At 38.8% G+C, this 25,190-nt stretch overlaps 5 protein-coding genes and 1 long non-coding RNA gene across 6 annotated transcripts; 3 read left to right on the top strand and 3 right to left on the bottom strand.

Moving 5' to 3' along the window:
- Positions 1–284: 284 nt before the first annotated feature.
- LOC140778542 (chlorophyllase-2) lies at positions 285–1,688 on the bottom strand. The gene is made up of 2 exons (XM_073123324.1): positions 1,337–1,688; positions 285–1,079 (listed from the first exon to the last, which is right to left on the bottom strand). Exons 1-2 carry the CDS (start codon positions 1,586–1,588, stop codon positions 405–407), a joined length of 927 nt encoding a protein of 308 aa, XP_072979425.1. The 5' UTR covers positions 1,589–1,688; the 3' UTR covers positions 285–404.
- Positions 1,689–2,048: 360 nt separating this feature from the next.
- Positions 2,049–3,098, top strand: LOC140779440 (protein LIFEGUARD 2-like). Its single transcript, XM_073124500.1, has 4 exons — positions 2,049–2,307; positions 2,395–2,508; positions 2,630–2,787; positions 2,892–3,098. Exons 1-4 carry the CDS (start codon positions 2,049–2,051, stop codon positions 3,096–3,098), a joined length of 738 nt encoding a protein of 245 aa, XP_072980601.1.
- Positions 3,099–3,341: 243 nt separating this feature from the next.
- LOC140779736 (uncharacterized) lies at positions 3,342–5,807 on the bottom strand. Its single transcript, XM_073124975.1, has 6 exons — positions 5,448–5,807; positions 5,151–5,300; positions 4,137–4,223; positions 3,890–4,015; positions 3,699–3,809; positions 3,342–3,599 (listed from the first exon to the last, which is right to left on the bottom strand). Exons 1-6 carry the CDS (start codon positions 5,560–5,562, stop codon positions 3,526–3,528), a joined length of 663 nt encoding a protein of 220 aa, XP_072981076.1. The 5' UTR covers positions 5,563–5,807; the 3' UTR covers positions 3,342–3,525.
- A 2,169-nt stretch (positions 5,808–7,976) lies between these two features.
- LOC140779735 (protein IQ-DOMAIN 19-like) lies at positions 7,977–11,619 on the top strand. The gene is made up of 4 exons (XM_073124974.1): positions 7,977–9,525; positions 10,163–10,393; positions 10,566–11,213; positions 11,299–11,619. The coding sequence occupies exons 1-4, from the start codon at positions 9,100–9,102 to the stop codon at positions 11,317–11,319; spliced, it is 1,326 nt and encodes a 441-aa protein (XP_072981075.1). The 5' UTR covers positions 7,977–9,099; the 3' UTR covers positions 11,320–11,619.
- Positions 9,416–12,498, bottom strand: LOC140779737 (uncharacterized). Its single transcript, XR_012107394.1, has 3 exons — positions 12,403–12,498; positions 10,226–10,433; positions 9,416–9,541 (listed from the first exon to the last, which is right to left on the bottom strand). It is a non-coding gene; the product is annotated as an uncharacterized lncRNA (long non-coding RNA).
- A 7,030-nt stretch (positions 12,499–19,528) lies between these two features.
- LOC140779427 (sulfate transporter 3.1-like) lies at positions 19,529–24,800 on the top strand. Its single transcript, XM_073124488.1, has 12 exons — positions 19,529–19,968; positions 20,094–20,301; positions 21,010–21,181; positions 21,330–21,395; positions 22,638–22,751; positions 22,833–22,949; positions 23,055–23,181; positions 23,286–23,572; positions 23,706–23,896; positions 24,014–24,099; positions 24,188–24,264; positions 24,372–24,800. The coding sequence occupies exons 1-12, from the start codon at positions 19,653–19,655 to the stop codon at positions 24,558–24,560; spliced, it is 1,950 nt and encodes a 649-aa protein (XP_072980589.1). The 5' UTR covers positions 19,529–19,652; the 3' UTR covers positions 24,561–24,800.
- Positions 24,801–25,190: the final 390 nt, after the last annotated feature.

Raw genomic sequence — 25,190 nt, 5'->3', positions numbered from 1 at the left:
AATAGACATTATTGTGTTTTTTTTTTTCCTTCTTGTATAAGGTCTTTATGCTTCTTATACATTTTGGCTCCAATCTGTTGCCAGTGGGATGAGTGCTTTATTCCAGCATATTGATCAACAATGGCCTATCTACTCAAGTCCAAATAATAAAAGTATATAACTACTGAAGAAGGCAAGAAAGCTCAAGATACTTAACTTGTCATATGATTATGGTATTTTGGCTTTATATGACATCTTTTTTTCGAGATTTGACACCTATATGAGTGTGCAAAATACTAGGCATCTTTTGTACTAACTTTCATCATAGGACTAATTATTTAGCTTCTCATTACATGGAATTGGAACTGCTCTTCCCCAATGATCTCCTCCAATCTCGGGAAAAAGAGGTGCAAATAGTGAGAATTTCATTCATGGAAAGCGATAGTTGAGAGCTCAACAGGAGCAATCTCTGGGTCGTCTTTAACAGCCACCAAATACTGGCTGTCACCTTTCAAATAAGCCTCCATGAATGCCACCATGATCCCTCCCACAAATTCCCTCATGGGCTTCCTTGCTTTGCCATTTTTACAAGTGCAGTAAGTTGCCTTCCCTCTGATACCCTTAGTATCATCATCCAGCATATCTGTATGGCCATAGTCCTTGGCAACAAAATGACATGATGGCGAACAACACTCATCAAAGAACTGTTGGTGGCTTACACCCTTTGGAGCACAAGGAGGAAAGAAGATATTCTTCTTCACCTCACCTAGGCCTGATCCGATCACCATTGCCGGCATCTCGAGCTTCAAAGATCCAGGAACATAGGAGAGAATTGGAGGAGGAGTTTGCTTCCCTATGTCCATTCCATCAACAGGATCTATCCCCATCAATGCTGCGAATTTTAACTTAGTCTTGGCATAGCCTAGTGCAAGAGCGAATGCCACTTTGCCGCCGCGACTATGGCCGGCGAGCGACGACTTGCTTAGGTTCGGTCGAATGTGAGGTGGGAGCACACGAACTAGTCCATGGATCAACCAATCTGCTACTGCGCCTCCAGATTTGATCTCCTCTGAACAGTCTGCTCCTGATGCCGAATATAACTACAGGGGTATAAGGAGATAATTAGTGAATAATTCATGCATGCCTAGGTTTCAAACATGTTAACTAATACATGCACATTAACGAAACCTGATGCCAAGCTTCAACGTTGTATGCTAGTTGTAACATTACTGAAGGGATTCAAATTTTTGTAACTGAAAACAGTAACATAGAATACCAACATCTGAATTGAATCTAATTTGCCTCAAACTAGAGTAGCAGATGTAAAATTACATTGTATATAGATCGGAGAACTGACCTGGGGGCCAATAACAATGAAGCCATGAGAAGCCACATGCTGAAAGAGCTGAGAGTAGAAGGAATTAAAGAGAAGGTAACCATGGAGGAATAGTACTACTGGGTAGTCTCCTTCCTCAGTTGGAGCAGCAATCAAGAGAGGCTTTGGAGGTGTTGAAGAGGAATCAGAACGGCTCTCAGAATCCCCGACTTCGACATTGAAGAGCTTGACACTGTGATTCCCCTGTTCAAAGACATGGCCAGGCTTTGCCATAGCTTAATTTCTCACTGTTTCCTGTTGGAGGGAGGTGAGGGAGATATTATAAAGTGAATGTGAATGTTATCTTTTAATGGATTGGGGTTCTAGGGGGCGTCGTGTGTCTCTTTGGTAACCTCTTCTTATCTAGTGGAAGATATTTGTGCAAACTAGCTGCTAGAGTTTGGAAGGTTTAAGAGCACAAGCTTTCCACTCAAAAGTTTCCTAAGCTTTCATTTTCATCTAGTGGGCCTGCCCTTTGGTTGTTGGGCCGGGCTTAGAGATTCCAAAACGCCGCCGCTCTTTCCATTCCTAGGACGCCATGTCATCTCCCCAGGTGTCCTCCTATTACAACGCCACGTTTTCGAGACCGCCCAAATCGAACCTTCGCTTCTTCTCCCGCGCTCTCTCTCTCTCCTCCTCCTCCTCCTTCTCCTCTGTAACCCTAATTCTTGTGGGTTTGAACCAATTTGCAATCATGTGGTTTCGACCGCCGTACGGGAAAGGGCCAGATGTGGAGTCGGGCGCCAACCGGCCGTTGTACCCGGTAATGTTAGAAAGCCCGCAGTTTCGGTGGGCGTTCATCAGGAAGGTATACTCGATCCTGACCGTCCAAATGCTGCTCTCGGTCGCCGTGGCGTCCATCGTCGTGTTCGTCCGACCGGTCTCGCACTTCTTCGTGTATCACAGTGCCGGATTGGGGCTCTACATCCTAATCATCTTCCTCCCGTTCTTGGGTTCGTTATAATTTATTATAAGTATATATATATTTTAAAAATAATAATAAGTAACTAACTAATTCGTTTAATTTGGTTTTGTTGCAGTGTTATGTCCTTTGTATTACTATCACCAGCATTATCCGGTTAATCTGCTGCTGCTCGGGATTTTTACGGTGTCCATTAGCTTTGCAGTTGGATTAACTTGTGCTTTTACCAGGGGTGAGTTTATTACAACTATAGTGATTTTATTATTATTATTATTATTATTATTCTCCAGATATATTTGATGACTTGAGCTACTGATCCCGATATCGTGATTTATTCCTATGTTGGATAACAGGGAAGGTTATTCTTGAATCTGTTATCCTCACAGCTCTGGTTGTCGTCAGTCTCACGCTCTACACTTTCTGGGCAGCGAGGAGAGGCTATGACTTCAATTTCCTTGGTCCGTTTTTATTCTCAGCTCTCATGATTCTGATGGTTTTTGTACTTGTCCAGGTATGATCTTTATCGCAACACTTATTAATTCTACGAGAGTTATTTATATGAATTTATTTATTTTTATCTGACATGGGGTTTGTTTTCTTGATTAATTTCTTCAGCTCCTGTTTCCACTTGGGAGGATCTCGCTCACTATTTACGGTGGCTTGGCTGCTCTCATCTTTTGTGGATACATTATCTACGACACGGATAACCTGATAAAACGCTATTCTTACGATGAATACGTTTGGGCTGCAGTCACACTCTATCTGGATATCATCAATCTTTTCTTATCTATCCTTACCCTTTTCAGAGCATCAGAAACATGAATAGATGTACCCAGAATTGAGGTTTTAAATTACGATGGCTGCTGTGAAAGAAAGAAAGAAAGAAAGAAAAATCTTTTCTTGAGGATTTCCTTTTCCTCTGAATATGTAAAGAGAGCTGGTGTTGTGAGAGTTATGATCTCAATGATTAATATAGTTTGCATAATTCTCTCTCTTTCTTGGCTGATAAGTTTTTCTGGCTCATTATCATCCGTAATAAGCGAATAAAATCCCACATATGGTTACTAAAAAGAAAAGGATAAAAACAAATATTTGTATGTCTATGAAAATGTATCTCAATACAGAAAGTATCGTCCTAATCGTGTTATTAACATCTAATCTCAAAGACATGGAAACTAAAACGAGACGGTATGTATAACTCGTCCCATATGTGACATGTATGATGATAGCTGTATTGCTGCAAGAAATCCTAGTATATTACTTGAAGCATGACGAGTGAAACCATCAGGAGAATCTTGAACAGACTATTCGGTGAAGCAGAATCTGTCAGCGAATTCAACAAAATTTTACCATCAATAAGGTCTTTAGTTTCCAATACTAAGACATTGATAGATATCAAAATATTCATAGAACTATGCTTACCTCCAGCAGAACCATTTTCGTTATCAGATAGACTAGTGGGTGGTGCAAGTGGAGAGGTTGAAGAATTTGACACTGTGATTCCCAGGTTCGCACAATCTCCACCAAGAGAACCTACAGTAACCTTATACCTTTCAGGAAGACATTCGAATATTATGTTGAAAAATTTATTGAAGAATTTTTTATATTCTTACATTCTTTGTAACAAGGGAATGTGGTGACATTAAGAAGGTTGCCAAAACCTTCATTACATTCGCACTTGTGGTTGACATCTGATGTCTTTACACATCTTCCCCCACCACAATATGACCACATGCATGCTATGAAATAGAGAAGATAAAATTGAATTATAACTCATGAGAGTAAAGTATCATGAAAGCAACATGGTGAGTGATGCTGAGGAGAAAAATCAAAGTGCGGAAAAAGGATTAGTATGCTTACGATCAAAGATGGAGAAATTATTTGTTGACGGTGACGGTGCGGGTGCTGGAACCTCAGAACTGTTGGAGCACGAGTAATTGATGCTACCTGCAAAAAAACCAAGGAACATGCAACTGCAAAATAAGCAAAGACAATCTAAACAAGGATTATAAACTTGGAACATCTATGTATTGTTAATCTGAACAAAGACTTTCAAGATTAAGTATGATGAAGTTGCATTTCCTCATTAGGTTCTCGAGTGCATATGCAAATTTAGAGCGCCGAAAGAAACATGACATTTCAAATAGGTATATAGTCAATTTATCCACATGGGCTACCTAACAAACTAACAAAATTTTACCAGAAAAAAAATGCATCTACACCAGATTATTGAAAAGAATAAATAAATAACAGGGGAATACATTGTTTTTACTACAGAAATTAGGACAATCATTTGACTTGTTAAGGAGCCCAGGTAGCTTCCTATTTCTAAGTCCCACCTCTTGATTCTATTAGTAATATGAACACTTAGGACAAACATAAACATCTATTGGACGCTTTCATACAGGGGAAAAAGCAAAGTAACTATATAGTAATGCAATTAAATGAAACAAGTCATGTTGTGAAAGCGATACAAACTTGTATTCCATTGAATAGTTGACTCGGAGGAGGAGGAAAAAAAGGACTTTGATAGGAACTGCTATCTGAACCGAAGTACTGTGTAGGATTTGGTTGCTAATATTTAACATAACCCATAATGCAAGAAATAAGCTGATAATGATGCTTATATGAAAGCAAGTTTGTCTACGGCTTTGAATAAACTCATGACCTGGCTCAGCCTACACATTAAACAATGGAGCACTAATTCAATCTTTCACATCAAATGCCTTAAGAAGTTTGCAGGTGGCTGTTCAAACATCTCAGGCCCAAAGAAGTACCACCTTCACATTGTAGTTAACACCAAAGCAATGCAAAGAGTTTACGACAGACTATGATCTGAACCCGAAGACCGGATTGAGCTTAGATGCAACTTACAGTTGGGGATGATGCAAGGAAGGAATCGAAGACTGTCTTCTACATGAAACTGACTCCAACCAGCATCGCACTCGCACACGAACCCAAATGTGTAGTTCATTGATCCCTTGCAGTTCCCCTTCCCACACTGCACATGGCTGCAGATCCCATCTTACAACCAAAATAAAAATAGCAAGTAAGAATACAACAAAGACGATTCGTATTGGTAGGCACACAAAATAAACTACAAACCAGAAGGAGAACAAAAATTCCTTTTTTAAGGAAATTAAGAAGGAGATACAGATATGAAGACAGTACTGAAAACAGGGGCAAAGAGAGGAGAGAGGAAATCATCAGCGGCTGCTCTCTGGGGGATCGAAGATGTGATTCCTTGCAGGATGATCAAAACAAATACTAGTTTTGCCAGACCCATCTCTTATCCTACCAACCAAAAGCTCTCCAAAGTTCAGTTATCAGAAAGAGAGAGAAGGGAACGGAAGAGGGGGGGAGGGGGAGGGGGAGGGGGGAGAGAGGTGTGGTTGGTGTGATGGCGTTTGGGAGAATTTATTGGGGACTGGATTTCAGTTGGAAGCTGGGTGTAATTATGACATTAGATTATAGGAGAGAATTCTGAGTCTAGATTTTGTGACACCGTGTGTGTGTTGTGAGAAAAGGAATAGATAGATGACTTTGAGTCTTTGACTAAATTGAATTTGTAGAGTCCCCATAGAGGCCTTTTGCCCTTCTTTTTAGATTTCTGGCCTCCTGATGAGTCTCAGATAGGTTAGGGCTTACGAGAGGATTTATTACATTGAATGTGCTAAAGGGGTTTGCAAACACTCGGTTAGAGCACTCCCAACTGGACTCAAGACATGGTTGGTTGGAGTACGGGATTGGGACCACGGAATTAAAAGACTCATTTATTATAGTGTTTTTTTAAGTAATTCAAAGTGAGCAACTTTTTAACTTTTTTCAAAAAAGGAACAGGATAATCACAGAATATTACCAATAGGTAGCTATTAAAAAGTAACAAATATAGTTAAACAATTAATATATTTCGGTACCCGTTTGAATATTGACGAAGTTCCCTAATTGATTCATACTTCATAACTCATAAAGTGCAGAGGATGAGACTGGTGCTCCAGTATTGAGGACTTGGGTGGTTGAATATTTGGATGAAGAGGACGGATGTTGTCAAATTATCTAGAGACTACCTTGACTTCCATAATTTGATCGTCTGCTCATTAGAACCTTACGTCAAATATAAATAGTCAGTAGTCACACACGGAGGCGCTATAAATTGAAGTTCTGGCCTGGTTGTCCGAGTCCGTAAGGAAGAAAATAGTAGTCATTGGACAATTAATTTTATCAACGACAAGAATTTCTATCATCGGCTTCTTCTTTTTTTGTTTGTCAAATTTGTTCTGCGATGTGGAAGACTTCTCCCTCGGCACAAAGCACACGGCAACACTAAGATGGGAATTATACCAATTGGACTCGATTCTCCCTCGGCACAAGGCCCAGTTGGCTCTTAAACACTTTCTAGGCCTGCTACAGCCCATAAGTTGCCCAATGGGCTCTCTTAAGTGGCTCATAAACACACTGACCTTTTAGCTAGCAATAATTTTCTTGCCTTCTTTTTCACCAACACAATTAGTTCTTGCCTTCTTTTTTTTAACCAAATTCACTCTCCAATAAATAAAATAAAATAAAAATAAAAATTGATTTCAATTTTATTTTTGACGTGATTTAAATTTAAAGTACTTTGATCCATTAATTTTATATATTATTTATTTTCCTTCAAAATATAATATATTTTTTTACCTTTTTACATCACATCAAAAATAACAATCACACTTTAATCTAGTTCACAACTAAACACTATATTTTTAGCCTAATTTAAGGTACTTAAAATCAAGACTAAAAATGAAGAATTTGGGGCTTAACACAGTCTGGGTAGCTAGTCAATATAATTTTTTTTCCTCAAGCAAAAAAAAAAAAAAAAAAAGAAAAAAAGAAAAAAGAAAAAAGAAAAAGAAAGACACGAAGAGAGACTTCATGCAATCAAACGAGACAAGGAGCAGATGGTACAAGCATACCTTTATCCTGTCATTAACTTTAACCATGTCCATGTAAATATGTAATCCAGCCTTTCTGCGTTGTTTCTTGTGCTTTCTTTCATTTCCTCAGATAGCTCAGCAGCTACATTTAAATCAGATTAAAAGTTAAAAGTTAAAAGAAACAACATCAAGCTACGCAAAACAAATGGATCACACTACTCTTCTCGGAAGAAAGGACATTCACCTCTCTCCAATGGAATCATGTGGACTTAGTATGTTCTGCGATGTTGCTGCATCCAGTTTCCAGCTAAGGGCAACTCCATATTTTAACGTCCAGGAATATATTCCCATCTCGACAACTAGTGATGCTCCATTAATTTATAATCCATTACTAGATCAGATACAACAATTATTCCAATCTACATGTCTATGTGCAGGTAGGTGCGTGAATTGAAGATCACAAAAATTAAATCATAAAGCTACCTGCATATGAAAAATAATGAGACCAATGGTGCTACAATAAACCTCAGCCATAATGGCTCATGATAAGACTCAGATTGATCGTAGCTCTTTGGAACGGTCACAACTCTCATAAAGTAATAAGGATGGTGTACATTATTCGACAACATCCTATTTAAAAATACTTGTATGTATGTATATATGCATATATATATATATATATATATATATATATATATATATATATATATGCATGCACCATGCCCGTTAGGAGTTAGTTGTATATAAAAATCCTGAAAAAAAGAACGTGGCACAGCATCACGTCAGAACAAGCTACCATTACCAAAAAGAAGATGGATAAAAAATTAAAAATTGGAGTACTTCATAGTTAATTGAAGATAAGATTGATGGACAATGCAGTGGCAGCTATAAAACGGGAAGGAACAATTGGGGTACGAGCACAGGGACGCTGCTTCCGTAGTCCCAACAAAAGGCCACAAGGTGAATGATATTTGACACCAGCATGTGACTGCCAACTAAACCTCAATCCATTGCCCAATAATACACATCATTCAACAAAATAATTTAGTGGGTTTTAATCCATAAGATAGAAGATTAGTCAGTGGGGACCAAGTCCGTATTACTATAATCCACAGGCAAATACTCATTGGTTTCGCCTCTTGTTCTAATCCTAGATCTAACATTTCTGCAAATAGGACAAAGACATTTTGTTTATGCAAATCTAAGATGAAATGCTTTTAGCTCGGTGGATATCAATGGAACAGTAGTCACCATCCATCAGCTTAAATAAGATATAGTCTCGTACTTATAGTTTCAACTTTTGACCCATCTAAACATAGGAAGGGAAAAAAGGGACATACCAGCTTTTAGGATCAGGAGCCCATCTCCTTTGGTGCAGGAGCCAAGAGCCAAGAGCCAAGCAAGCAAGGGTGGTGCATCATATTCATAGGGTTAAGCCTAGTTATGGGTCCAAATTTTCATAAGATGCTGACAACCAAAAGGTTGTTGTCTACGGATCCACAGCACGTTCATGGTTCTCCTCTCCACATGGCTTGATGGCCTCCTGAACCAATTAACATTATCTGTCGTACCCATAATATCCTTTGCTATCTCTCCAATCCAATCCTTGTTAGAGAAGCCTAGCTGCCTAACTGCAGTTGTCTATTTATCCATGGATATTTTCTTCACATGTCCTCCTCCTCCTCCTCCTTCTCTTCTTGCTTTTCCTTCAGAATTGATCCAAATAAACAAAGATAAGCCAACAGTAACGTGAGAGAGACAAAAGAGATGGAGCATGTGTCAATGGATTAAAGAGAATAGATTAGCTAGTAGTTAATTACCAGGGTGTAAAAGCAGACATAAATACTAGCTTCCTTGCCTCGTCTAAGTATTGTTAGGTCCCAACTCTTGTTGAAAAATTCTGAGGAGCAATGGGGAAGGCAGGCCAATGGTTCAGAAGCTTATTGACAGGAAAGAAAGAGGAGAAAAAGGAGAAAGTTACAACCTCAATGAAGACGTTGCAACCCGAGGCCCAAGTTGCTCCAAATCTCGTGCCACCACCCAAGGAGAAGAAGAGATGGAGTTTCCGGAGATCGGCAGCAGCAGGGAAGTCCTTGCATTCTCCAGATCCAAGCATAGGTGGACCGACCTCAATGATGTTGGAGTCAGAAATTGATCGGAAGAGGCATGCCATGGCTGTAGCTGTGGCAACGGCAGCAGCAGCTGATGCAGCAGTGGCTGCCGCACAGGCAGCAGCTGCTGTTATCCGTCTCACTGCAGCAAACCCCAACAAGACAACCAGTTTTATCGAGGAAGATGCTGTTATCAAGATTCAATCTGCCTTCAGAGCTTATTTGGTATCTTTTCCACTCCCTAAAAATAATAGGATTCTAACATGAGATATAATTTAGATTGAGCATGAGTAAATAGCAAGGGATAAAGGACTTAAAAGATGACAGTTTTGGCTTTGATCCTGAACCTTCCTTTTTGATGGTTTAGATCTATTATGAATAGATGTCCGAAGTAAATTCCAGTTGGCAGGGTCACCATGTTTGGGTGTCCCAGATTGAGTATTGATATGTACTCTATCATGTCAGTCATACAGCTCACAACAGCTATAGAATTTCAATCTGTTTGCTTAACATAGCGATTTATCATGCCAACAGTTTGCAGTGTAATCCCCAAGTTCCAAAAATATTAAGTAGAACTAAATTGTAAGAAAATGAAAAGAAAAAAGGGTAAATACTAATGAAATAACACAGCTGGTTAACGGTAAGCACATTCAAAAACAAGTAATTTATATAGATACTAGATAAAGGAGAAGCTCTAACACCCTTAACGAGCTATTACTAGCTATCTCTGTACACTAAGCGTCATTTGACTTTCAAGAAGCAATATATTGTACAAAAGGAAAAGAAAATCACTGTTCAATAGAAATTTTAGTGGAAAACATTTTGAAAGAGCAGTACTATAAGAATTAATTTAATTCTGTAGGCAAGGAAAGCTCTATGTGCCTTAAAGGGCCTGGTGAAACTACAAGCTCTAGTGAGAGGCCACCTGGTGAGGAAGCAAGCCACAGCCACTCTTCGCTGCATGCAAGCCATTGTGACTGCCCAAGCCAGAATCCATGCCCAGCGGATTCACATGGTTGAAGAAGCAGAGATGTTATCCCACCAGCAAACTTTTCGCAGATCTCCACAGCATGCCCCGTATCGACATTCATATGTAAGCAGCGCTTTCTCAGGGAAATTTTGCAAAAATATACCTAGAACCACAGAAGCAACATAACCAACCAAGTTTCAACAATAGATTAAGTTAACACGTAAACTTCAATTTATGAGAATAATAATTGTGGCGCAATTTATCTTCCTAATGAGATTTGTGATTGAATGAGTAGGAGATGGCTAGAACTGCAGAAGAAAATGTAAAAATCGTGGAAATGGATAGCAGCGAATCAAGGAGTAATACAAGGTGCAGACTTAGTTGTTCTGCCGCACAGAGTGAAATGAAAGACCACAGATTCTCAGCATACTATGGTGGATCTCAAACACCTTCTAGAGCAGAACAATACCAGCAATATTCACCTGCTCCATCAGCCATAACTGAAATGAGCCCTAGAACTTACAGCGGGCATTTTGAGGATTTCTCATTCACAATATCACAGAGTAGTCCCCAGTACTTATCATCTATTTCAGTACCTGATGGAAGGCAACCTTCACTTGACTACCCTTTCTTCCCCAGCTACATGGCCAACACAGAATCTTCAAGGGCAAAGTCAAGGTCACAAAGTGCTCCAAGGCAACGAAGTGATACATTTGAAAGGCAATCAAGCAGGCGAAGGCCATCAGTTGAAGGAAGGAACATACCAAGAGGGGCTAAGATGCAACGATCATCTTCCCATGTGGGCATGACAGCTAACGGTTACCAGTATCCGTGGTCTATCAAGCTAGATAAGTCCAGTGTGTCCCTCAAAGATAGTGAATGTGGATCAACAAGCTCGGTGCTGACAAACACCAACTACTGCAGATCCTTGGTAGGATTTGAGGTATGAGTTCCTGAATGAATTTCTCAGATGAAAACCATTGATTGTTATTTTGCATTTGGAATTCTGATTTATCTTTCTGTTCCAGCTCCACAGAAATAAGTACTGAATCTTATTCAAGTACTTCTATTACTACTTGGAGATGGTTATCAACAATAAAGCTAGGAGGTATTACAATTTAGAAGGATGGATAATTGTTGAGCTTATGGAAGGTACGTTGATAGTGAAGCAGAATAAGAGCCGCATCGTCTCGTTTCATTAATCTCGGTACAACTATCAAGGAACCTCATTTTAGTTTAAGTTGTTCTTCTTGTTTTCTAATTGTACGTGACTTCATTTTAACTTGATTGGGTATGTCCACGACAACTGAAATGAAATAAAGATTGCTTACAAGCATTATTCTCTGCCATTTTAACTCAAAATCAAAACACATCTAACTGTTCAAAATTGATGCCGAACTAGACGTTAGTTGGTTTCTAGTATGAAAAATTACAAAGTTTCCAACTGCATGACACTGAATAGAAGGACTAATAATATGTTATGCTAGTAAATCATGCCATCTATTATAAGCACAAAACACCAACTACGATAGCAATCACTCATGTGTAAACATCTAACCAAACCCCTACCACATGCTTGACATATATATAGGCGTAATAAAGCATTATACATGGTTGTGGTGATCTCCTTATATGGGCCTTCCAATATGATATGTATGGGATGCTCTATAAACTCTGATTAAATCTGGCAAACTGTTATCCATGATGGTAGTAGTTTTGGTTTATTATGATTCAATGAAACAGACTTGTGTAGCCTTGTATTAGTAAAAAAGAAAAGCACGGAAAAGCAAAAGAAGTAAAGCATACGGATCAATTTAACCCTAAAACAAAAAACTTGAATAAAATCAAAACTGGCAACGCTTTTTATACAGACAAACATGTATTCTTTTATCCAAAAAAAAAGAAGAAGACATTTATATTATGCTCCACAGAGTGAGGCATCAGTGAGACAATTCAACAAACAATTCGAGTGCATGCATAATTGTACTAAGATTGCCATACATTTTTATAAATGTGGATATGGGTTCTATCAGGTGAGAGTTGCAACAAAAAAAGAGACCAAAACCAACATATGTCAAAGCTCTAGCTACGCAAATGGGATCCAACTCCTTCAAGAAGCCCATAATACTAACCTCTCCAAATGGATTCGATGGGTTTTATTCACAAGCTTTTCGACCATCAAATAATGAGAATAATAGCACGATCTCTCTTGGCTTCACGATACGGAGTCAAGGGGACGGATCTAACTCGCACTATCGGATTCGTTTCAATTATCTCATTGGATTTTTTAAGCATTATCGGGTCGGGTTTTGAGTACAAACGAGGGTGTGCCCGAGATTACCATGGCGAGGGATTTGGCTGGTCTGAGTTGATTAAATGTGATTTATGCAAAACTGAAACAATTATTATCAGATTAAGCTTAGGGCTGTTTAAGAAGGAAAATTATTTTTTTATGCAAGATAAAAATTGTTGATAATTAATTTATCCTCTAAACTTCAAATTCTTTTTAATATATTCATTTTAATAATAATAATAATAATAATCTGTTAGAAACAAACTAACGATAATATTGAATTATGAAAGAGTAAAAAAATTCAGAGATAATTATAATATTTACAAATGTAATGACAATCACAATATAGTTGAAGAGAGAGAGAGAGAGATGAAATGAGTGTAAAAATATCCCATTCTTTTCTCTACTTACTTCCATTGTTTGCTGCTTTCTCTGACGTACGTACGTACGTGCGTAGTCTGATCCTTCTCTACGTCTTTTATAACTCTCTACACTTTAGTCGGCTAGATTCCAATCCAGATTAAAGTCATATGCCACCGACCGAAGTCTTGTAAACTTTGCCATCAGCACTCGTCAATCTCCAATGCGACAGTCTGCACCATATGTGGTTGTCACTTCTTAGAGAAACCTCCCCACATATATATACAGACACACACTTAGCTAAACCACTTACCTCCGTAGAAAAAGGCCACAAGCATGGCTTTCTGTGTATGTGTATCTTTTTGCTGCTAATCCATCATTTCCATCTTATATATTTAGTGGGTATACTGGACCCTAAAGTCTACCCAAGGACTGCACAGTTGAAGCTTATATTCCAAAGTGATCGAGGTCAACGTTTGAAGATGGTAGGACCCGATCTTATATATATATATATATATATATGGGAGTTGAAAAGGGGGAGAAAAAAAAGAGAGAGTACATTAGACAAAAGAACCGGTCATATATACGTATAATTAATCATGATGTGCAAAGATGCTACCCTTTTTTTTTTCTCTTTTATAGTCTAGTCTTCTTCACGACGGCAGCGAGTAGAGTCGTAGATGGTTGGAAGAGCTCAGAGTGAGGGAAAATGGCACCTTAAGCCCCACAGATTGCTCAATTATTGGAGAGTAGTGGAGGAAAATGACACATCTCTATCAGTTGGACATCATAGTGAAGAACAAAAGGGAAAAGGTGCTATGCTCTCTAGTCTCCGGTGTTAAAGATCAATTAGGACTTTACTGAAAGAATCATGATGTATGTTAAACATGATAACTAGCCACTTGAGGATCAATTAAGGACTTTACTCATTCTACTGCGTACTGATGTTCAAGGTTAACTACTTGAGGTGCTTTATGAGAATATATTAAAGTCATAAAACATCATAAAAAATGTAGTGTGTTAATTGTAATTATCCAGAAAGAAGTAAAAAAACATGCAGACTTCTCATCTGGACCCACACATGTATATTAAGGTTAACTCCTTTAATTTGATCCCTCTCTCTACATCAATAGATCTGGAGACTCAAGCCTCAAAGAATCCGGTGAAGATCCTCGCAATGCCAGCGGCGGAGGAATTCCGAGTTCACTTCATTCTTTTGACCACTAAAACTTGATCAATTAATTTTACTGTTGGCTAGCTATCTCTATTTTAAGGCCCACAAGAGTGATATAATTCTTAATTACTATGGATATTTTACACGTCACCATCTACTTTCTAGACTCATCGCTTAGAACCAGCTCCTTCTTCAATCTTTCGATCGATAGCCTATCTCTCTTAGAGTCACCAAGTCAATGGGAACTCCAATATATATATATATAGTCGTTGCCCATGGCCATTAAAGTGGTTGCTAGAATCTCGAGCTAGCTTTTCTTTACCAACCTCATCATGTAATGGACTCCACAGTACTCTCCACCTCTTCAGGGTTGGGGGCCCAAACCCATTAGCGTTTAATTGTGTAGCTCAATCATGCAACCCATTGTGATCGATCTTCATACCACTGTACATTAATTCTTTTCCAACGCTAGGATAGGAGGAGATGCGTGCATGCTTCTCCATGATACACAACATCAAACTGACTTCCAACATGTAACCCTATTTTTGTACCTCATGCAATTCAACAACATATGCACCGGATTCAACAGTTATTAGGTATATATATACAGTGCCAACCATAGTTTTTGTTCCCCATGCAACCCAACAACACAATATTGCACGAGATTCCCTAGCTATGCAGTGCGATCGGCAGTTGAGACGATCGAACTTATAAGCTACATCATCCAAAATTATGTTAATGCATTAATTCTTCTTTTCCTTAGTCGACCCGAAATGATATTAACTACCACGAAAAGGATACTACAAGGAAGGTGGCCGGCAAAGGAAAAACACAATATTGTGTTAGTTGTTCTTGTGCAGTGCAATCGACCAGTCAATATCATCATCAAATCGCACCTGAATTAGCCGGGCAATTAATTATAAAAGACAGTAGATTAGTAGAGCTAGCAATGAAGGAAATATAACATTCTAGACGCATAATGTAGCAAAAGAATGTACTACAAATCTCCAATTAATGCCACATATGTATATATTAATTAATATCCAAAGTACTGCACAAATACTATTGGTAAAACAAGTCATAATGATCAGGTTGATTTGTCCTCCACCACTGAGTCACTCAGCAATTGAAGTGCATGACAAGTAGAAGATAGATAGGTCGATATGTGCTTCTATCTAGTGAAGGGTGCTTCTCTTTTTCACTTTTCTCCCACTAGCTTAGCTACTCAAGAGGGGATGCTACACATGGGGGAGGCTATATCCATAACTGGTCACAGCCTAATATTTCACGCTCTAATAACATCAAAAGCATGCTGCTATTAAGGAGTCAGATCCACTATATGCCCTTCTAATCCACAAGTCAACAAATCCTCCCATTTATAGTGTATATATATATATATGTTTATGTCCTTCAATTTAATATATATGTATATATGGAGATCGAGGTAGTGGTTAGAAAAGTGACTATACTTCTTGAAAGGTTCTTCAGAACCAGCAATCATCAATGGAGACTTTACCTTAGCTATTTGGAAGTGGCATGTCCCCATGGTTATCATTAAGTAACGGGGTTGGCCTGAGGAAGGCTTTACCTTGTCATGCTTACTAAACCCCACTTTATGAAACTGAAGCAATATTCATCTACTGCAAGAAATATGTGATTAGGCATCACATCTCCCGTCCATTTGTAAAGTGTCAAGTAGCTAGATATATTGCAAGAGAAAATAAGATAAAAGTAATGAAAACTACACAAAGCTGCCAAAAAGTAACGAAGTAAACGTGACAAAAAGGAGATATGGATGTCCACCAAGCTAACTAATATGGTGCAACCTAGAAAATATAATAAAATATATAAAGCAAAAAAAAAAAAAGAAGAAGTTTCCTCACTTCTATATTTGTATGTCTAGCTAAACAATGACGCTCTTGTGTATGCATGACCTTTAATTAATATTAGGATATTCTGTGCCTACATAATTGCTTCTTTTGAGCTTCATTCATTGTTGTGGATATTGTAGCTAGGCACCGGGATAACATGGAATCTGATGTGGGCCCTTATCGTCATGTTGATGAATATTGGCACAAGTAAATGTTCATGAATGATGAAAATCTTAATAAAGTTTAATTGGACTAGAGTGCACTTAGGTGATGCTTTCATATTTAACATGTAAAAACTTTCTACCTTCTGTTTCTTAGGTAGGAAGCTCCATTCTCTAGATGATAATATACTAATTATACTTACGAATTAGACCTCTTCAGCTGGGAAGAAACAGATGACTCTTAGGACTAAACCTTAGTAGTAGCTAAGAGAAGAAAATTTCGGCAGTGCATGATGCGATAGTCCCTTGTGACAGAAAAAGTATACAAACAAAAGGAGAAAAAAAGAGAAAAGGTCAAAAAGAAGAGAGAAGAAGTAAACAGCAACTGAGACTTTGTATATTTTCATTCTAGAAGCCTTTAAAATATGTCACGATGGAGTACACAGGACTTTTATATATTTTATCACATCTTTATCTATGTAAGGTATATCTCGGTGAGAGCAACAAAAATAATTTTCTCAAGGGATGGCATTCAAGTCAATTGGTTGTTCTCAGAAGCTTCTTTCTTCTGCATTCTATAATATCCAATGGACACTTGGCTAGACCTTTAGTCTTGCACCCGTGAACACGGAATCGAGAGAATAAATCGAAAGTATGATAGGTTGGCTAACAAACAAAATCACGCATCTAATAATGGCAATTAATTTCAGACACTAGTGTACTGAGTGAAACTAACATATCGAGCTATTGGAGGTCTTGTTTAATGCATGCTGAATGTTTCCAATTTGTCATACTTGAATGTGGAGATTTGTCAAAAGCTTGCAAAGAAACGTAGACTAAGAACAGGGAGTACATTTTGTCTCGAAGAATCCTCCCAAGTTCTCAAATTGCTTGATACGTTCATATGTGAACCATTTTTATAGTTTCTTCTTACTTTACAAATCAATATAACACCACAGAAAAACTAATTGGTGTGTTAAGTTGCTTGTTGACTTTCGGGTGTAGGCCTTGCCAACCTGCTCGTGGTAAGTTCTTTTACCAGATATACGCCAATAAATGATGAATAATTCAAATTAATTAATGGACCAAAGAGGACAGTCTCTGCATGAAGAATAGTATAAATTAATTGAGAAGAGATTTGAAAGTTTATCATCTTGAACGGGGTCAAAAGTACCTAATCGTAAGCCTTTGTTGAAGCATTGATCTACCGAGTATATACCTAACTTAACTAAGCCAAAACAGATGTAGAATTGAATGATATTTGAGTCCTTGCATCAATGTGACAATAATTAATTTGCGTCAAATGTACTTGGATTTTATAAACTACTAGCTGGACCAAGTTTTGCACAAAAGCTTATGCATAAACAATGACATATAACATCCTATTCTGAATCCTAACATGAAATTTGTACCGACATCAAGCTTTGACCACGTCAAAAATTCTACATTTATATATATATATTATATGCCATTACTCCATGAGACTCATCTGAAATTTGATACCTGAATAATAAAAACAAATCTGGCTTTCTCTATCTTCTTTTCCTTTGTAATCTTATTGTCCAACTGCTAGCTACTTTAATTTTTATTTCTTTTTCAATTTCATGTATTATTGAGGATATATTCCACATATATGTATATAAGATGGTCAGTATTTGGACACGTAAACCTATTCACGTTAAATTAACCTGCATGCATGGCGGCCGAGATCTAATGCGAAATGGGCCCTTCAAATCCTAGGTCCACCAAAGTTAGTGGGAGAGCGAGAGAGAGAGAGACGTCTACGCTTGACTTGAAGAAGGTTCATTATTCGTATCACAAGATGAAATGTCTCAAAAGGATAAGACGGGGCGATGAGGACCACCTGATTAAATAACGAACGGTGGTTGATTGGGGAATAGTTTTGAGAGATGCAGGAGACAAAGGGTAGAATCCAAAAGAAGCATCACCCGTGAGACTAGTTGGACCAAACTTGGCCCACATTAGTGAGTGTGAGTGTGAGTGTGAATGTGAGTGAGCCCAAATGATTTCAGTTCGATCGTCCTGCTGACGTTTAAAACTATTTGGTCGTGCATTCATGTTTAATTTAGCATCGCAAAATCACCGACACGCCACTACTCATTATGATATCCATTAACTTCTCTCTTTCTTGCAATTACTTTTTACGTTTCCCAATCATCCAATAATAATCTCTACAAGTATGTTGGTTTAATAAAACGGGCGTGATACATAAATTGAAAAAAAGAAGAAGAAAAAGATAGAACGTAATGACTATTTAACATAAGCCCCCCAACTTTGAATATTATTTAACATCCCAGCAAAAAAGATCTAGTAAGGTATCGAGTCATAAGATTCAAACAAAGAGTGCAACAAGAATAAGAATCAAAGTTTCGTGAATCGACAATCATGTATAGGTGCATAGCTCGGTGAATCTCTAAGAGGCTGAGGCTGGCATAAATATTCAACCATAAGCTAAAAAAAAACTATGGAGGAGGTAACAAAAAGAAATATAAACAAGTCATTATGTAAAAGGGCCTAACATCTACGGCCAGAATGGAGTGAGTGAGACTGGAGTTAGCAGAGAGGAAGACAAGGTGGAACATCGTCGATGATGAACTTGACAACAACATTAGACAGCAGGACATTAACGAGTTGGACGGCGGCGGCAGACAGTTGACAGTTGGGGGAGCACACTCGGCTGGCGAGATGGGCTGAGTTAAATGTTTTTTTTTTTTTTTTTTTTTCTGCTTAAGAAAAGATTGCCATTAGAGGGATGACGTGGCCCTAAGAAGACCTTTACACATACAAGGGCCGACAAGGAAAAATTCCCACTCCATTTGATAATCTTCTCTTAATCTTACACGTATCAGAGTACGAAGATCCTCCGCGACCACTGCTAACATCTCATGGACCCTAGTCAACGATTAAACGATACACGGGAAACTTTAATTCGAAGACTCGGAACGGGACCCAATCTCTGCGACCACTAACATCTCATGGACATTAGTCAACGATCAACGATACACCGGCAACTGTAATATTCGAAGACCCATAACGGGGCCCACTGTGCCTCCGTGGCGTCCATCCATTCGAAGTCTAAGTATATATGTAGTCCACCTCAGTCTCCTTCCACTAATCCCAGACGAACCTCCCTCCTAACTCCACTATCCTTCTCAACCACTGGATCATGTCCACGTATCCAACTTGGTGTAAATCCAACATCAAACCAAACAGCTCGTACCACTGCACCACGTGTCTGTCAAACTACAAAGCGGGCCCCGAATTCCACTTCTGTCGCGCCGGAACCGGTTAGACTCAAGTTCCTCTTTCGGTGCACTACAACCCCTCCACTATATATATGCTCGTCACCCTTTCCCTCCCTTTATGCCTAGCTTCTAAGGTCTTCTCATCATCATCATCTCCTTACTACTCTTCTATACCATTACCCCTTTAATCTCTCTCTCTCTCTCTCTCTCTAACCTTCTCTAAGCCTTTTGCAATTATCTAGTACTAGTGCTGATTAATGGGGAACGCCGACTTCACGTCGCCGCACCGTGTCCCAGTACCGGCGTCGCGGTCTTTCCTGGAAACATTTCAGGCTAACCTAAAAGAGACCTTCTTTCCCGATGACCCTCTCAGGCAATTCAAACGTGAGAAGGGGTCAAGGAGGTGTATTTTGGGACTGCAATATTTTATGCCTATACTAGAATGGGCTCCGAGGTACACGTTGCAGCTCTTCAAGTCGGATCTCGTCGCGGGGATAACCATTGCTAGTCTTGCAATACCCCAGGGAATTAGTTATGCTAAGCTTGCAAATTTACCACCTATTCTTGGCTTATGTAAGTAGTTGGTCCTTGTTCATTACTACTTTTAAATTAGTTATTTGGTTTGCTATATCATATTAATTGCATATATATATATATAGTCATTAATTTTGTGCTTGATTAAATGAACATATGAGTAGATTCAAGCTTTGTTCCACCGCTTGTTTATGCGATGATGGGGAGCTCTCGGGATCTGGCCGTGGGGACGGTGGCGGTGGCTTCGTTACTTATCGCGTCGATGTTAGGGAAGGAGGTTTCGGCTCTGGAGAATCCGGGGTTGTACCTGCATTTGGCGTTCACGGCGACGTTCTTCGCCGGGGTCTTTCAGGCAGCCTTGGGCTTGTTGAGGTATGTGAGCTTAATTATCTACCTAGTTATCTTAGGCGAGAGAGAGAGAGAGAGAGAGAGAGAGAGAGAGAGAGAGAGTGGTTACCAATGGGTCTTTCCGTAATAGGATATGTTTCTAGAATGATATATAGATTGATTTCAGCAATAATGCGGGATGTCTCACGTACGCAAGATGGTAGGAAAAACAACAAAACGTGGTAGATAAGAATCCTTAGTAAATAAATAAAAATATACAAGTTGGTAGGACTAAATGAGTCTCTTTGAACTAATAGTTGAAGTTGAGAAAAGAGAAAAATATTGTTAATATGGAGGAAAGATACAGCGGCGACTTCCTGATTACAGACCTGAACTTGTTTTCAGAAAAGGAATAAACTTCGGAGAGGATGTAGGTAGAAAAGAAATATAAACTGCATGGAGAGAGAGAGAGAGAGAGAGAGAGAGAGAGAGAGAGAGAGAGAGAGAGAGAGAGAGAGAGAAGACATTGAAGGACAGATTGGATTTTGTCTTTTGTTATTTGTTGTTTGAACTTTGAATTAGGTCATAAGTGACAGATGGATAAGACTTGTGTAAAACAGTAGCAGAGAACATAGGAAGACTTAATGCTTGGAGAGTTAGAGAGTAGTGGACATCTATCTCTCTATAAATTAATAGCTTCGCTTGATAGAGTGGAGACGTACTTCAATCTGATGTGGCTTATGTTAATTGCAGGCTTGGATTCATAGTAGATTTCTTATCACATGCGACAATAGTGGGCTTCATGGGAGGGGCAGCCACTGTTGTTTGCCTTCAACAGTTGAAGGGGATGCTAGGCCTTGTACACTTCACCACATCCACAGACCTTGTCTCTGTTATGGAGTCTGTGTTCACCCAAACCCACCAGGTCAATCTCCACTTATAACCTCTACCGATCCTTCATTATAACAAGATTTGCATAGATACATTAATTAGAGAATAAATTTATTTTTGAGGTCTTCATTCTTGTGATCGTCTGATGATGATCGGAAGTGGTTGTGGTGTCTTTCTTGCAGTGGAGGTGGGAAAGTGCTGTTCTTGGATGCTGCTTCCTTTTCTTCCTCCTCCTCACACGATTCTTCGTAAGTAACGATTAAATAATCCTTTGTGCTAATAATCACTGACTATTTTAGATAAACATATAAATAAAATCACACATGTATATTGGCCCACCAATATAAAAAAGGACACAATAATTGAAAAGATGGAGAGAGGACCACAAGATCACGCACCTTTTTTAGGCGATTAGTAACTTTTTACCTAAATTAATGATAAAAATAACACACCAAGAAAGGCACTAGTTACATCTTAAGGGTGATGTAACCTAAAAGGTTGTGGAAACTAATTGCAGTGCTTATTTGAAGCTTTCCTAACTCGTCATTTAAATCGTGTGCTTCTAGTCTTAAATTTATAGTTGCATTCAAGTAATGGAAGACTCGCAAAAAGCAACTTACTTCTAACTTGCTCTTCTATTAATGAAATAAAAATGGAAGTTATGCTATACATCATCTATGAGAGTACTCAACCGTAAGCTCGATCACAAGTCGCATCAGAGAACATTCCCGTGATGCACAGGAACGGGGAAAAGATGGTCCGCCATCAGCTCATGTACAGAAGAAGAGTACCATTTCTTCTCTTTTGAAGAAAGAGAAAAAAATGAATAGCTAAGCTTAGGGTCCCAAATCACATTAGGACACATACCCGTGATGTATTGCAGGGCCAAAGATTCCAGACCTCAGATCTTGATAGATAGAAGATGTAATTTTGACAGTCCATTTGTTTGTCATCATCAATATGGTTAAGGGCCAAGGGGACATTGTTTGTTTTTTTGCTTGTTTTGACTTGACCAGCTTAATTATTAAGACAGGAGATAAGCTATCAAGGTACTAACCATCACTTCTTTGCTGTTTCTATTGTCTACATACATAGTTGACAGTGAATTATTGCTATGACCTTTGATTCCTGACATGGCGGAGAATTGGCTATGTGTCATCTACCTTCTTCTTCTTTTTTAACCTTTACCCATGCTAATTTGATAAAAGTTGAATATGAGATTTGATGGAATAAACAGGCATATTGACGGTGAATTGGTAGTTAATAATAGTGGATAGAGAAGGGCCACCATCCATTTTAATTTGGTCCAATATTGACTTGGTGAACTGGGTCCCTTTTTGAAGACTTGAATATAGTAAATAGCTTGACTTAAGGCCAAAGTGTGAAGATATATATGTTGGAGTTGAACTTGAGCAGTTAATTAGCATTTATTATTTTGTCACATAAATAAAGATGGAAATTTGTGCTGAAAATAGTTTTCAATTAATCAGAGCAAGAGACGACCCAAATTCTTCTGGGTCTCGGCTGCAGCCCCTTTGACGTCTGTGATCCTCGGAAGCCTTCTGGTGTACTTCACCCATGCTGAGAACCATGGTGTTCAAGTGGTGAGTTCTTGATCAACAACAATAAAAAAAAAAAATTAAAAAGTCAAATTCTTAATTATCTCATCATCCCCACCACTGCAGATTGGTTACCTAAAGAAAGGTCTGAATCCACCATCGTTGACAAGTTTGAACTTTTCCCCACCTTACATGATGGTCGCACTCAAGATTGGCATCGTCACAGGGATCATTGCCCTTGCTGTAAGTCCTATTAATATCTTTTGTTAGATTCAACTAATTAATATGGACTTAATTAATATATGCTCGATCTCACGTTGTACCATATATATACATATATATATATAGGAAGGGATTGCAGTTGGAAGAAGCTTTGCCATGTTCAAGAACTACCACATAGATGGAAACAAAGAAATGATCGCATTTGGCATGATGAACATAGCCGGATCATTCACATCTTGCTACCTCACTACCGGTAAGACATACTCACCTCAATAAATAATTCGATCGACTCGATCACCCCAACAGAAAAAGAAAAGAAAAAAGATCTCATATTTTTTACGTACGTACGTACGTCAGGGCCCTTCTCGCGGTCCGCCGTCAACTATAACGCCGGCTGCAAGACCGCCATGTCGAACGTCGTGATGGCGGTGGCCGTCATGATCACGTTGCTATTCTTGACGCCGTTGTTTCACTACACCCCTCTCGTCGTCCTCTCCGCCATCATCATCTCCGCCATGCTCGGCCTCATCGACTACGAGGCGTTGATCCACCTCTGGCAAGTCGACAAGATCGACTTCTGCGTGTGTTTGGGCGCATATCTCGGCGTCGTCTTCGGAAGCGTCGAGATCGGATTGGTCATCGCGGTACATTAATTAACTCTGTTCATCTTCTTCGTTCTAATTATCTTTTCAGTTGCAATTTACAGTAAGTACTACCTGACCTTGAGGAATTAAGACTGATTAATTGAATGAGTTAATAACTTTTGCATGAATGCAGGTTGCAATATCTTTACTTCGAGTGTTACTATTCGTGGCAAGGCCAAGGACTACCGTTCTTGGTAACATACCAAACTCGATGGTCTATAGAAGAATGGATCAATACCCTGTGGCCCAAACTGTTCCAGGAGTGTTCATACTAGGAATCGATGCTCCAATCTACTTCGCAAATGCAAGCTACTTGAGAGAGAGGTGACTTGATTAATTAGATGCTATAGAACATATATTACGTACATGCACCATGAATATATATGTATTGTATAATTCATAATTTGGTTAAGCTAAATGTGTGTGATTATTGTTATTTAGGATATCGAGATGGATCGATGAGGAGGAGGAGAAGCTCAAATCCAAGGGTGAGACAAGTTTGCAATATGTAATCCTAGACATGGGTGGTAAGTCTTGTGTACATATGTGAAGATATAGTATGTATGTTTGTTTGCTTCTACACTAGCTTAACGTAATTTTTTACTTGTGTGGCAGCTGTGGGTAGTATTGACACGAGTGGAATTAGCATGTTAGAGGAGGTCAAGAAGTCTGTGGATAGAAGAGGACTCCAGGTAATAATACAAGTGATCTCACAGAATTAACCAGATATTAATTGCAGATTTTATCACCTTTAATGCTAATTAATATGTATGTAATTTTTTTAATGATTTGTAAGCAGCTTGTCTTAGCTAATCCTGGAAGTGAGATAATGAAGAAGTTGGATAAATCCAAGGTCCTGGAAGCGATTGGCGAAGAATGGATCTTCCTCACAGTAGGCGAGGCAGTCGCAGCATGCAACTTCGTGCTCCATTCCTGCAAACCGCCGGTCATCGCCGATAATGGAGTAGCTCATGACAACATGGTCTGAGAGAATTACCATGGATGGAGATCATTTATACCGTAGTAAAATCAGCAGGATGGAGACTGAGATACATTTGTTCCTTTTTGATCTATTGACAAATGAGTCTCAGCTAAATCCTCCTGCTTAAGAAACAGAGCTTGCTCTTCTAATCCACCTACAAAAATTTTCTATGTAGTACATATACTACTGTAACTGTATTGGGAAAAGCTATAGAAATCTATAACCTTCTCCTGGATTATCAAACAATGCAATGCTCTGATCTGACCGTGTATTAAATATTAATTACAGTTAGTGATCCAAGAAAGTGATAAAGCATAATAGGCTTAGAATGAAATCACAGGACTAATAAGAACTATTACATTAAACAGAGCAAATCCGACCAGAGATCCTCCTTGGTGATTGATAAATAGTGCTGTCTTAACTGACCAAGACAGTAACTCTGACACCTCCTTTGATGACTGTGACCTAACAGCTAAAACTTTGGGGCCAATCGGTTATCTAACAATGACGAATAACAGAATCTCAAACAAGTTGTTAATTCCCTTTCAGGCATGAAATCGAATCTGGCTTTGTTTCGCAATCCGATTCCTTTCCAACAGATAGAAGATGAAAAAAAATTCGACTTGCAGTTTTCTC

The sequence above is a fragment of the Typha angustifolia genome, chromosome 15 (assembly GCF_048772165.1).
Source record: "Typha angustifolia cultivar Huaian chromosome 15, ASM4877216v1, whole genome shotgun sequence".
NCBI lineage: Eukaryota > Viridiplantae > Streptophyta > Magnoliopsida > Poales > Typhaceae > Typha > Typha angustifolia.
This window is presented reverse-complemented; position numbering and strand designations above follow the sequence as displayed.